This window comes from Anolis sagrei, chromosome 3 (genome assembly GCF_037176765.1).
Source record: "Anolis sagrei isolate rAnoSag1 chromosome 3, rAnoSag1.mat, whole genome shotgun sequence".
Classification (NCBI taxonomy): Eukaryota; Metazoa; Chordata; class Lepidosauria; order Squamata; family Dactyloidae; genus Anolis; species Anolis sagrei.
In genome coordinates, this window is record NC_090023.1 from 47,792,714 (window position 1) to 47,807,292 (window position 14,579).

Below are 14,579 nucleotides of genomic sequence, written 5' to 3' on the forward strand. Positions count from 1 at the left end.
AGCTATTACATTTCTGGGAGTTGAAGGCCAAAATATCTGGAGACTCACAGGTTGAAAATCACTGCTGTAGATAATGTCAGAATTATCTAATGATTGAATTCCTGTTATTAATTAAGCACTATAAAAACCCTGGTTAATAGAGAATTGTAAAATAATTCTGAAATTCCACAATTGATTTATGTTTTTTAATAATAAATAAAAATATTGACAAAGTAGTAATTGGATTATATGAGAGAGGACTTTTTCAGTGGCTACCCCTTTTCTCTGGTGCTCTCTGCATTGGGTATCCAGATTGGTCACCTCCTTGCTGTCCTTCTGGTGGTGGGCTAAAACCTTTTTCTTCAGGCATGCTTTTTAAAGAAGGTTTTTTTAAAGACCAAGCTAAGGGATGCATTTTAACTTTATTTTTTAACAGTCCTGGGCTTTACTCTATTTTATGGTTTATATGCTTTAGGTTTTAAGTCATACGTTGTATATATTTCTAGTACTATTGACTGCTTTGAGTCTGAAGAGGGAAAAAGTGTCATAACAACAACAAGTGATTAATTCACTCTGCAATTCTTTAAAATATATGAGCACTTATTAGGACCAAATTATATCCAGGACAGATAGTTCTTTAGCAGATAGTACCATTTTGTCTCCATGATGTATCCTCCACATCATATTAAATATTATTCAGATCCGTACTCGTTTACTCCCTGTAGTTGTTTGCCATGGCTCAATGCTATGAAACGATGACACTTGTATGTATTGTCAAAGGCTTTCATGGCCGGAATCACTGGGTTGTTGTAGGTTTTTTTCGGGCTATATGGCCATGGTCTAGAGGCATTCTCTCCTGACGTTTCGCCTGCATCTGTGGCAAGCATCCTTAGAGGTAGTGAGGTCTGTTGGAACTAGGAAAAAAGAGTTTATATATCTGTGGAATGACCAGGATGGGACAAAGGACTCTTGTCTGCTGGAGCTAGGTGTGAATGTTTCAACTGACCACCTTGATTAGCATATAGTGGCCTGATAATGCCTGGAGCAAACTTTTGTTGAGAGCTGATTAGATGTCCTTGTTTGTTTCCTCTCTGTTGTTGTGCTGTTGTAATTTAGAGTTTTTTTTAATACTGGTAGCCAGATTTTGTTGATGACACTTGTAGTTTTACAAGGGCTTTAGCCTCCTCTGCCAAAGAGTGCTGGTGCCTCATCAAACTACAGCTCCCATAATTCTGTTGCATTGTGTCATTAGAGTTCAAGTAGTATCAAACTGCATTAAATCTACACATGCACCCTTACTCGATATACCAAGATTAACAAAAATGCATTTTTGTCACATCTGTAAAATAAAACTTCACCAATTCCCTTATGAAAGAATTCAAGAAGGCAGAATTTAAGTTATTTTGGTGATTTTCCATATTTTAGTTTTATGTATTTGATACTAGAATTTGATATTAGAGTTACTTAAATATCTCTCTATTTAAAATTGCTTTCAACTACATATAGATAACTATTTCAAATCACAGAATGCGGTTTCCGTTGAGATCAATTTTTACGTACAGGAAGTTTACATAAAAATTACGTTTGAAAAGGTTAAACAAGTACTGTTAACACTAATGTCTTTTGCTTATAAAACTGTTGGGAATCGGAGTTGTTAAGCTCAAAAATAACCCTAACTTTGGGTAATTCCACCAAAAATATAGCAGAGTGCTAGAAGCACAGTTCATAACCAGCAGAAACGTAGTGTGGTGCATCAAGATTAGCTTCTATTCAACAGGGTGGAACAGGATTGCAGAGTCACAACTTTAGGTCCAACATATATTTATTGAAGTAAAAAAAGAAATCCATTCTAGATAGAAAAGGGTCTTGGAGCTAACTAGCTAAGCTTATCTTCTAAGGAAGGTAAAAGGATAAAATATCAAAAGTATCAATGCAGCTACATTTTGTCTGGAGAATGACAAAATGCATCCTCACTGGACGGAAAACAAAGGCCGAGAGAGAGCAATGGAGAAATACCACATGGCCAAAAGCCTTTAAAGAAGAAATTACCTCATCCCTCACAGAGATTCCATTGCTACATCTTCAAAGGGGCAAGAAGACAAGTGACAAGCAAGAAGAGTAAAGACAAAGCCCCTTCTGGGAAAAGCATGCATAGGAATGTGGGGGGAGAAATCCACACTCTGATCGCATCTAGTCTAGCTACTCATTGAGGACTGGAGACTTGTGCAGTTCAGGAATGAAACCCAACAAAAACTACTTTCAGAATGATGTTAATACGATGAGATAATAATCTCTTCACGGCTCGAGGCAGGTTACAACATTGTTACCTGATTTTATTTTTGACAGTAGCATCGGGGCAATATATTTATGGATTGGTTTAATATTTGAAAGTGCAGGAGGCTGCAAACTTTTCTGATGTCAATGCTGTTAGATAGAAATGGCACAGCATTTCTAATAACAGAAAAATACTGTTCGATGAACATGTGGTTGATTGATAGCCCCTGGGTATGACTGAATATCATGGTGAAATACCTAAGGAACTGTGGTAATGGCTGAGACATAACCATGTGAGGGTTATTGCAAAGGGGTCGCATCAGCCAATGTCTTTCACTGATGACCTAGCAGCAGGTGGCTATATAAAGATGATGAAATAATCCATCTTTCTCTCTCCTGTGTTACTCTGGTGTGAGTATCTGACTATGTTCTGTATGTGACTATCTGATGATTGATTGTTTGCAAGTACAAGGAATGTGGACCTGTGTATCCTGTTTGTCCATATGTATATATTGCAACTGTGAAGATTAAAAGCTTTCAGATATTTTGTATGAAACCTAAATCCGTGAATCTACTATAGTGTGTAGTTAAGGTCAGATGCTAACAGTTGGACTGTGCTAATTGACGGGTTGAAGCACATGTTTTGCTGTGAAAGGACAATGCTATATTTTTGCTTGTTTATGCGATACTTGCTATCTAGCTTGCAGTGGTTTGGGGAGGTCATGATTTGGAAACTATAAATCACTTCACGTACCAGCACATCTCATGACAAATTCTATCAGGACAGTTGTATAGCAAGCAGTTTAAGGCAACCAACCAAACTGCTAGTAGCTTTAGCAACTTTTCTAATGGCAGAAAAAGAAGATTTGGCAAACCTATAATGAGCTTCATTTCACTTGGCAGGAAGGCAGATTACTTAACACAATGGTTTTCATTTTATCATTTGGGAGTTGTAGTTGCTGGGATTTATAGTTAACCTACAATCAAAAAGCATTCTGAACTCCACCAATGATGGAATTGACCCAGTCTTGGCACACAGAACTTCCATGACCAACAGAAAATACTGAAAGGGTTTGGTGGGCATTGACCTTGAGTTTTGGAGGAATTGTTCGCCTACATCCAGAGAGCACTGTGGACTCAAACAATGATGGATCTGGACCTAACTTAGTATGAATACTCAATATGCCCAGATGTGAACACTAGTAGAATTTGGAGAAAGTAGACTTGACATTTGGGAGTTGTAGTTGCTGGGATTTATAGTTAACCTACAATCAAAGAGTACTCTGAATCCAGCCCACAATGGAAGTGCACCAAACTTGGCACACTACCTGCATGGCAAACACTTAATACTGGTGGCCCTGGGGGGGGGGGGCTGTAGTTCATCAACACCAAAAAGGAAGAGAAGGACAGGCGGAGAGATTTTCAGCCTTCTCTGCCACAAGGGTTCCTAAGACCATCAGAAATATGTGTTTTCTTATGGTCTTTGGTGACCCCGGTGAAAACCCCCGTGCAACCCCCCCCCCCCCCGGGATCCTGACCCCAGGTTGAGAAACACTGGCTCAAAGAGATTCTGTTACAGTAAATCAGGGCTAGAAAAATTAGTTTTGTCCAGATACTGGGATTGCATCCCATATATTTCCAAACTATTAATTGTGATGGCTGGGCTTCCATGTGTTAACAGTCTAAAAATGGAGACCACCCTTTTGTTTACCCATGTTACATCAATGAACTTGGGAGTATGAATGAGATAATTGTTTTGCTTTACCCATGCTTTCTGGTATTGTTGCTAAATCACTTATTTGCCGACTTGGATGCCATAGTAACTGCAGTCTCTGAAGATGTAACATGCGCATCCACTTGTCCGGTTTTAATAGATTCATTTCAATTGGTGAAACCCAAGGACATGGACAAAATCCTTGGAGAGGTCAGGGCAATCACATGTATCCTGGACCCCTGCCCATCCTGGATGATAAAGGAGGCCAGAGGGGGTTTGGCAGAGTGGGTGAAGGTGGTAGTTAACACCTCCTTACAAGAAGGGTAGATTCTAGCGGGCATAAAGAGGCCATGATCAAACTGCTGTTGAAAAAAACCATCACTGGAACCCACTCAATTGAATAACTTTGGGCCAGCTTCCATTCTCCCCTTTTTGGGCAAAGTCTTGGAACATGTGGTCAACTTGCAACTTCAGGTATTCTTTGTGGATGATCTATAGAGAGAACTGGACAGGGGGAGTGTGTCCCTGATGATTCACTTGTACCTCTCAGCCGCTTTCTATACTGTAGACCACGGTATCCTTCTGAGATGTCTTGTGGGAATGGGGATTGGACCAGTGGCTCTGGTCCTTCTTGGAGAGTTGCTCTCAGTATTTTTCATCAGATATAATTTTACGCACTGAATCTAATTGATATAAGTGCGTAAATGCATTGATTATTAGATTTGCCTCATAGCAAAAACTACATGTGATAGAGAAAAAATAAACCGAGATCTGAATTCAGCGCAAAAAAACCCTCTGTAATAATGATATAAAATCATATCTGATGAAAAATACTTGTTGGCTTGTGTTACACGAATATTATATGAAATGTGCAGACTTTACAATAGTCCACTGTAATGTACCATTCATCATATTTTTAAAAGTTGACATGATGGGGAAAAAATAAAGATATATTTGAAATCAACATAAAATTGATTTAAACTGTACTACACTTATTTCTGATGATTACAAAAAGTTTGATTTTGTTGTCTTGTGTAATTTGAAATAAAATGTATAGCTAAAATGAAAAAAAAGCTATGTTGTGAAACTGTTCTCCTTCGGTCAGTTACGTTGATGTTCAGGGATACAACTCCTAATAGAATAAATTCTCTTTAAACCATCATCTTCCCCCATGCATCCTGTGATACTATAAATATGAATAGTAAGAATATAACATTCCAAATACAATATTTGGAGAAGCAATAAATAGCTATCAAGTGCTCAGGAAGATAAGATTCCTTAATTATATTAAGTGATTCAATAATTAAAATTTCTTAAAATTTGGTCATTCAATATTTATATTAGTAATTTTGTTTTTCATATTACACTTTTTCATATTACACTATGGTCATGTTACACATCTGTTTTCTCCATTTTTTTCTAGAATTCATAGGCAAGATTTCTTTTTACTATATTTTCCTTTCTACAGATTTGCTTGTTAATATTTTCCAATCTGTATGAATGTTCTTTACACTTACATCTGCTAGCGATGACAAGGTGTACTCCCACCAGATACTGCAACAGTATTGTATATATTTGAACACATTTCCAAGGAAGCATATATTATAGCCATCTCACTTCTCCATACAATGAAAAATTCCACACTGCAAAATTTCAGTACATTCCCAATATCAATTTCTGAAACACATTGTTACAAGTGTTATTTCAGCCAGAAAAAATGCATTCCCAAACTCAAGCCACCTGGGAAAAGGGTATGAGTTCAGGAAAAGTAGGATGGCAGTGTAATTTAAATAGGTGTTTAGGAAGTTTGGTGAAGCTACAGGTTCCTCCGGAAGTCATGGTTTACTCCAGGTTTTGGGAAAAGTTCTGAAGTATCCTACAGCTTCCATTAATATGATTCAAGGCTGTATTAAAATGCTCTAGCACACATTAACCCAATTTTTTGTCACACAATTGCCAGGGAGGTGATTCAGGCTCGTGTCCCCCCCCCCCTTTCAGAGTAACGTGTTAGTGAAGATGGAAAGATGGACCCATAATTTTTGAAAAACCACTGGTCATGCTCCTCTTGCTGGTTGTGTATCTTCTCTCCTTGTCTAGTATACATTGGGGTGGTATAGTAGATAAACATGGCCCAGTACTCAAAAATAGATAACTTTCATGGAATCATAAGAGTTGAAATGTTCATTCCATTTTTACATGACATCATATATTTAAAGTTGGCTATCAGTTCACCTCTTAGTACACTCTCCTCCAGGATAAACACACCAAGCATCCTAAACATGTCTCACATGGGTTGCTTTCCAGAATTTATGGCCATCTTGGTTATCTTTCTCCAATATGGTCCAATATGACAATATCTTTCTTGAACTATGGTGTACAGAACTGTCACTATGTTTCAGATCCGTTTTGACTGAAACAAAATAGAGTGGTACTGATACTCCTGTTACAGCCTATAATTGCATCAGCTTTTTGGCTCCCAATTTACACTGTTTACTTATGTCTAGCTTGTGTACTAAAATTCGTCTATCCTTTTTACATGTTCTGGTGTCAAGACAGGTGTCATCCATCTTTTATTTGTTCATTTTATTTTTTGTGCCTCAATATATTGTAACTTCCATATTTTTAAATCAATTTAGCTAGTTTTTTGCCCAGTTCTCCTGAGGTCATTTTGGACTTTGATGATTTCCTCTTGGATATTAGCTCCCTCATCTCATTTAGTGTCATTTGCATTTACTATGTTCTGTCATCCAGTTCATTTGTATAACATATTAAATAGCACTGGGTTTAAGAAAAAAATCCTGTGATACCCCTCTAGTCATTTTTATCCAGGATAAAAAGAGATGTTTGGCGAGCACTCTCTATGTTTAGTCAATCAACCAGTTACAGATCTATTAAACAATAGAAATCTAATGATGTAATAATCTTTTAGTAGGATTATTTAATTGGATCTTTAATGATGTAATAATATTGCCCTTTTCCTTTTTGTTTCAGTTAAGAGGGAGGGTGGGGTGTTGCTATTCCCTTTTCCTTTCTTTTTCTTTTGTGTTTTCTTTTTCTGAATGCATATTTCTTTGTGGAGATCGTTTGTGTTAGATTTTGACCAGATTGTCTGCAGGAATATCATGGTTATCCATCTCAAAAGCTATACAGAAATCACGTTAGTCTACATTTTAGCGTTCACCAGATCAAGCTTATAATTCCATCAAGAAAAGAGATGCTATAAATCTGGAAAAAATATTTTGGGAACCCCAGTTTCTTTTCCAGCAGTGTATAGTTAGATTTTCAGTGGGGAACTGCCATTATTCTGGGATGGCTGGATACTTATACATCTTTGTAGATCCCTTATCGCTTGATTGCTAATGCTTTTAGGAAGTCCAATCCAATAATGTCTGCAGAGTTGTGTTAGGGGAGAGGCAGGTAAAAATACATTTAAGTGAAATTTCCACCCCAGTTTGTATTCAAGAATTGCTTGTTCCCTGAACATTGAGTCACTAGATATATAGAGAAATAGGCAGCTTGAACAAGATTCATGTCTGATTTTCCGTCTTTTGTATTACAACATTTTCCCTGTAGGAACAATACTTGTGTAACACAGCTCAACTAATTCTTATTCTCTCTCCCCCCCCCCCCCATTTCCCCCTTTTTCAGGTGCCTTAGCTGGACCAGTTGTTGATCCACATGTGAGAGCAGTATGGGGGAAGAATGTTACACTGAAGTGCATAATTGATATAAATGAAACGTTAACACAAATTACATGGGAGAAAATACAAGGAAAGAATGCTCAGACTGTTGCTGTTCACCATCCTGATTACGGATTTTCTGTTCAAGGAGATTATCAAGGAAGAATATCACTTAAAAACACATCACTTACTGATGCATCTATCATCCTAAAGAATGTAACCTTCTCTGATTCTGGACAGTATGTATGCAGAGCAGCTACATTCCCACTAGGAAATTTTCAATCAACAACGTCAGTAACTGTCTTGGGTATGATTTTTTATATTTATCTTTTCAACATTTCACCTAAAATATTTCAAGATCAAAACTAAAACTGGCAATTTGTCAAATTAGATCCATGTTTGCAAACCTATGAACAGAAGCACCATTTTTCTAGTGATCTGTGAACTAGCAGAGGCTTCCTGTTAGAGTTTTTTTTTTTTAAGGCAGTGACTTTTTACGGATCCTGACTTTTCCCTGCAGTCCCATATAGCTTCTTATCTCTTCTACATTGTGCTGCATAATCCCTTCAGAATAAATGTTTAGTGGCCTAGGGAACCTCAGGGAGGAGGACATTATCAACTCCCACTAGAGTATTCAATTTATGGTAGTCCAGTTCCCAGAAATCTATACCAAGCTCAGTGAATGCTTCAACAATAAAACCTACTTTCATTGCTAATGAAATTAATTAATTCCATAATTGTATTTCAAATGGGATCATTTTTCTATCTCCCATATTTTTAAAATCTTATTTGTGTTTCAGTGATATTACGAGTGTTTTTCTTTGGCTTATTTTAGTTGTGATTCAAAGTTTGCCTCACACTGTCAGAATGTCTACTAAGTAGAAATGCACTCATGGGACACTTCCATCTATCAAGGGAAATCATCTGTTTATAGTACCTAGTTAGGATCCAAGCTGATATTTCTTACTATTGTAAACCATCCTGAAATCTGTTCATTTTTTTTAAAATGATCTAAATAAGCGAAGTGCATTCCAGGGGCCCTGGCTGCCTAATTTAATTGGTCCCACCCTGTGAAAATACATAGTGAATCATATGTAGACTCCCATCATATGTGCTGTTTTTATGTTTATTATCTGCCAGTGTTATCATGCTCTATAATACTCTTTTTTGCAGTCCTTAGATGTTATATTAATTGATAAGTATGCTACAGTCAGTGAGAGAATATACAGAGGCCACTCAGTATCATATTTACTAGTCAATTTTTTATTAACGAAAATCATATTAATTTGATAAAATTGCATCGAATAATAAATGTATTTATGTATAATCCTTATAGTGTTAGAATAAATAAAAATAATAACTGGTGGGTCATTTTGTTGTGAACAAGAAGAAATCACGTGGTTTTTGTTGCTGTTGTTATTTATACCCTGCTTTATTTCTCCCCAAAGGGGCTCAGAGCAGCTTGACATAAAAGCATTAGTATGTAATTTAAAATATACAAATATGCAAACATTAAAACAGAATTAAATATAAACAGTATTAAAATTCACAGTTAAAATCCATTAAATATATTCATAGTTAAAAACTAAAGCACTCCCTGACTAGATGTTTTAAACCTTCATCTTTAAAAGCCTGTTTTAGTCTGCTGATGGAAGGCCAATAAGGAGGGGGCCATTCTGACTTCCCTGGGCAGGGAGTCCCAGAGTTGAGGGGCAGTTGCCGAGAAGGCTCGCTCTCTTGTTACCACCAACTGAGCTTGAGATGGTGGTGGGACCAAGAGAAAGGCTTCTACTGAAGATCTCAGGGCCTGGGCAGATTTGTACAAGGGGTTGTGGTCATAGAATCTTACATAGAAACACAACATCCATCTAATTTTAGCCTAACCCCCACTATATAAAGAACATTTTTGAAAGTGTTAAATAAATCCTGCAGCAGTTAGATTGGCACCAGTAGTGCATGCTACAATGAAAAGGGGGTAAATGTTAAAAAAAAATGGAGTGCTGCATTTCACCATTTTTCATTTAAGGCATAAATTAGCCAACTGTAAACATTCCATACTTTATTGAGATTTTAAATCATATAGATTCTTACTCATGGTTTCTGGAATTCCCACTATGGATAGTTCTGCACCTACACAGTTGCACATTTTGAAGCTTTCAGGGCTAGTTAATTCTTTTGGCAGGAAATCTACCCCTACTGGACTATTCCCGTTTCCAGTGTTATCATGCTTAATCTCCTCAGTTTCTTTTGTCTGCTGCATTTGGAACATTGTAGAGAACTTGCTTTTCAGTGGACAAGCTAGTTTTTTTTTTCAAATCTTCTACTGTTGCCTTTTGGCTTTTCCTTCATTTTTTAAAAAAGAGAGTTCTTATTTTTCTCTTGGTTGCTCATGTTTTGTCCCCTTTGTTCACCAGAAATTGTTTTCCACTACCCTTCACGGTCTTATGACCTCTGTAGACCTCTTCAAGAAGGATCTCAATTGCTGCCTAAAACAAGTCACCATATAAAGCTTCTGTGGCTATTTATTCCTCTAAAGAGCCAATGGAATCATCAGTGGAGGTGTGGTGTATACCTGAACTCAAACTCTACTTCTGTTTTGTGAAACCCAGTGAGTGGTTCCATGCAGGGATTGATACCAAGAACACCTGGCAAGAGCACGTAAGGACGGATAAAAAGAAAGACAACAAAAAAGATCTGGACTCTCAGTATTGAAGAAAAAGAAACTTCGAATCTCTCACCAGTATTTTTTGCATCAGTCTTTGATTTCTGTCTTTGATTTCAGTCTTTGCATCACAGTCTTTGATTTCAGTAATTCAGAATGGTTGATCTTGCCTAAGGACTGTATGAAATTGCTGTTGCACTAAATGTTTCCTCTCACATAACTGCCTCTGATCCTGAGGCTGTCAAGCATCCTCCACAGTTAGATTTTTCTCTTTCCTGTGTTGAAGTGAATTAAAAGAAATCTCATGCTAGCTGCCCAGGATCTGGTGGAGGCCCAGTTTCCTGACTCAGTGTCAAAAGATGAGATTATGCAGAGGTGTTCTATCTTATAGAATCATAGAATCAAAGAGTTGGAAGAGACCTCATGGGCCATCCAGTCCAACCCCCTGCCAAGAAGCAGGAATATTGCATTCAAATCACCCCTGACAGACGGCCATCCAGCCTCTGTTTAAAAGCTTCCAAAGAAGGAGCCTCCACCACGCTCTGGGGCAGAGAGTTCCACTGCTGAATGGCTCTCACAGTCAGGAAGTTCTTCCTTATGTTCAGATGGAATCTCTCCCTTGTAGTTTGAAGCCATTGTTCCATGTCCTAGTCTCCAGGGAAGCAGAGAACAAGCTTGCTCCCTCCTCCCTGTGGCTTCCTCTCACATATTTATACATGCTTATCATATCTCTTCTCAGCCTTCTGTTCTTTAGGCTAAACATGTCCAGCTCCTTAAGCTGCTCCTCATAAGGCTTGTTCTCCAGACCCTTGATCATTTTAGTTGCCCTCCTCTGGACACATTCCAGCTTGTCAATATCTCTCTTGAATTGTGGTGCCCAGAATTGGACACAATATTCAAGGTGTGGCCTAACCAAAGCAGAATAGAGGGGTAGCATTACTTCCCTAGATCTAGACACTGTGCTCCTATTGATGTAGGCCAAAATCCCAAAAGTCTTAACTTGAGCCTCGTTATATCTTTCCAGTTCAGCTGGATATATTGGATGTACCTCAGTTTCATTCTCCAAATGTAATTCCTCACCACTCCCAATGTGTTTTGTCTCACTGTTTCTACAAACTGTATTCAGGAGGATTGTTACACACTATTTTTTATCCCTATTGAAAGCACCCTCTGCCATCTTCATGGGACCACCTCGCTTATGGGGAACCAAGCTAGTATGGCGATTATACTGGGATGACATCTCTCATGGCCTTTTTCCTATAAGAGAAAGGGTCTTTGATTACTTGCAGTACTCCTTCATCATCCATCTGCTGTGGTGTCTTATAAGTGTTCCTCTCTTTGGCCTTGACTGCCTACTCTTTTTGTACTTGATTTTGCAAATTTTAACATGCGGGATAAAGCCCTTTTTCCCTTACAAGTACAAGGGATGCTCTTTCTACAGTAAGGAAGCCCTCTACAAGACAGTCATACAGACTGAAGTGGTGTAAATTTCTTCTCTTTTTGGATATTGAATCAATTCTACACAATCGGATTCAAGCACAACATTCCTGCTCTCATTGAGTAACTCAAGATTTTCCAACCCTTCACTGTGTTTACATGAATATCATTTCTATTCATGTTCATCTTCCTTGTCATCCCTCCTGGCTTGCATAACCCTTGGTTGAGAGCTTCCTCAAGGGCTTTTGTAACCTTAGCTGCACAGTCAGTCCAGTAGTACCATCCACTTTTATCCATGATGCAGTTTGGCATTTCTCATTGCTATCAAATCAAGGAGTAAGTCTAATGAGCTTTTTTGTTCTCAGATCTGATTCTCCATTTATTCAGTTTTAATGGGATTGAGTAACTTTATGCCGTGATCTTTCCTTTTTTGCTTTTTTGTTTCATATGTCACAAACAGCTGTGTTACCTCCCATTTTCCCAAACTCTTTACAAATTTAAGTAGAAGTTAAAGTACGATTGTTGATTATTTAATAGCTTGAACAAATTGTATTGAATCTATACAAGTTGCATTCGTTCTCATTTCAGCTTTTTGTCCAGCTGAAATTATTGACCTCCAAACTCGTTATAACAATCAGGTCTGGATGTAAGCAAGACATGTGTCACTATGGCCAGATGAGATATTTCCAAGAACGTTACGCTATCTTTATGCAAATCTACTCCTAACTACTACTCCTAACATCTGAGCTTCCAAAGTCAGAGCTGGATCCATGAATATACCCAAACTGTGAATATTATTTTGTGTCTTTCAATTGAGGACATCTGTCTTACCTAGATTAAGATTTGTTTGCTGTCATCTAGTCCATTACTGATGACAGTAATTGGTTTGGAATGCAAGTACTTGCTTGGAACTTGAAAAGGGAAATAGAGTTGAGTATCATTAGCGCCAGGCAAATCCTCACACTGGTTTCGTTCACAGATTAAATATTGTAGGGGACAAGGCAGAACCCAAGTAGGCAAATAAGAATCTCCCAGCACCATCTTATGTGTTTCCCACTCCAGGAAGAAGTAGAACCAATGTAAAAAAGTTCAAAACAGGTGAGGGTTTGTGTAGAATGACTTAAAAGAATACCATGATTGGTGGTATTAAAACGTTCTGACAGATACAGCAGAAACAACAGGATTATGCTCCTCCTGTTAAGTTTCCTAGCTTTGAGCCAAAGCAACCAAAGCTGTCTATACTCCATGGCCAGGCCTGAAACAAAAGGACTGCAACAATCTATTTGAACCCATGGAAGTTGGAGGCCATCACACAATCTTGTACTTTGCCCCAAAACAGAGTATTGGAGACTGGCTGATAAAAGTCTAATACAGAGGGATTTTGGGAAGAGTTTTTTTTTTAGTAGATTTCTTCTGATTGCTTCATTCAATCATGTTAGAACCTTACCTTACTGTAGTGAAGTATCAAGCACTCTCTTACCCACTGATCTAGTCCCCTTATGGCCTGTTGAGTCAGGAGAGGAAAGATCTAGAACACATGTAGTAACAAGTAGTCTCTCTGTACTCTTGGACCCCAGATCTTTTAACTTGAGAACTAACCTTTCAGTTGTTTTCACTTCTTATGTTTGTGTTTTAGAGTAATTTACTTTTAAGTGTTCAAATATATAATTACCTATTTCATGTTAATTTCTAGGGGAAAATTACTGGATTTTACATGTATTTCTTGAATCTTCTTACGTGTCAATGTGTACTGGCATACTTTTGATTTGTTTTGTTGGCTAAACTACAAGATTCCATCAATTCTTTCCTGCCCTCCCTCTGAGTGAGTGAGATAGAATGTCTTGGGAGTATTTTCTTTGAACCCCTCTAATAGATTTTATTTATATATCGTATGCTGTAAATTACTGTGAATTTTTTTGAAGGGTCAATCTGTTGTTTGTTCTTAATTGTGCAATACAATGTGAAACATATCTAGAGGGCATAGTCACCCTTCTTTACAGCTATGTTTGATTGTCCCACCGGTATGTACCTAATAACTATTGAAGACAGCACAATGTTTTTTGTGGAGTCAGCCAAAATAGCCTTATGATTTTACTGCATGATAGCTAGTGTGGGATATAATTCTTGTAAAACATATTTATACAGCCAAAATGATGTAGTGGTTTGAATGTTGGACTGTGATTGTAGAATCCATGTTTTGATATTGTTGGTTATAGGAACCCTTTGGGTGACCTTGGGCAAGTCACACTCAGAGGAAGGCAAAAAGACAACCTCTCTCTGAACTAATCTTGCCTGTGATGGGGTTGTGCACCCTGAAAATTATTTGAGGGTGCACAACAATACACACATCTCTACTTTCATGCAAGAAGGATTGTTTTACTTTTCCAGTTATATGGTGCAAATGAATGGTATCAAAACTACTTTTGTGGACCTGTAAATAGTTAGCACTGAGAATTAGTCATAAAATGTACATATATTATTAATAGGTAAAAACAAAACCTGGGGAGGGAAAACTGAATCAGCAAAAGAAAAAAATTAATGAAGATGCTCAGAAAATAGTCAAGACATGATATGTGGAATCACAAAGCCTCCTTCCTTCATGGGGATATTTAGAATCCATTTTTTCAAATTTTCTGAACCAAGTACTTTGAAATTATTTTTTTGGATAAGTTAAAACTAAGAGAGTTATTGGTTCAGAAATTTGTAAAGCATCATTTCAAATAGCCCACTGAAGGAGTCATAATTGGTAATTGGCAAAACAAAAATCTTTTGTCTCCTGTTTCCTCTGTGGATTTGTGATTTTAACCTTCAGATTAATATTTGTACTGTATAG

At 37.5% G+C, this 14,579-nt stretch overlaps 1 protein-coding gene across 6 annotated transcripts in view; it reads left to right on the plus strand.

Moving 5' to 3' along the window:
• Positions 1-14,579, plus strand: part of NECTIN3 (nectin cell adhesion molecule 3) — an 83,953-nt gene that overhangs the window by 19,471 nt on the left and 49,903 nt on the right. For all 6 annotated transcript variants that reach the window (XM_060770650.2, XM_060770647.2, XM_060770646.2 and 3 more), the window contains exon 2: positions 7,616-7,954. In XM_060770650.2, coding sequence (XP_060626633.2) covers positions 7,616-7,954 — 339 coding nt within the window. The remainder of the gene's footprint in view (positions 1-7,615; positions 7,955-14,579) is intronic.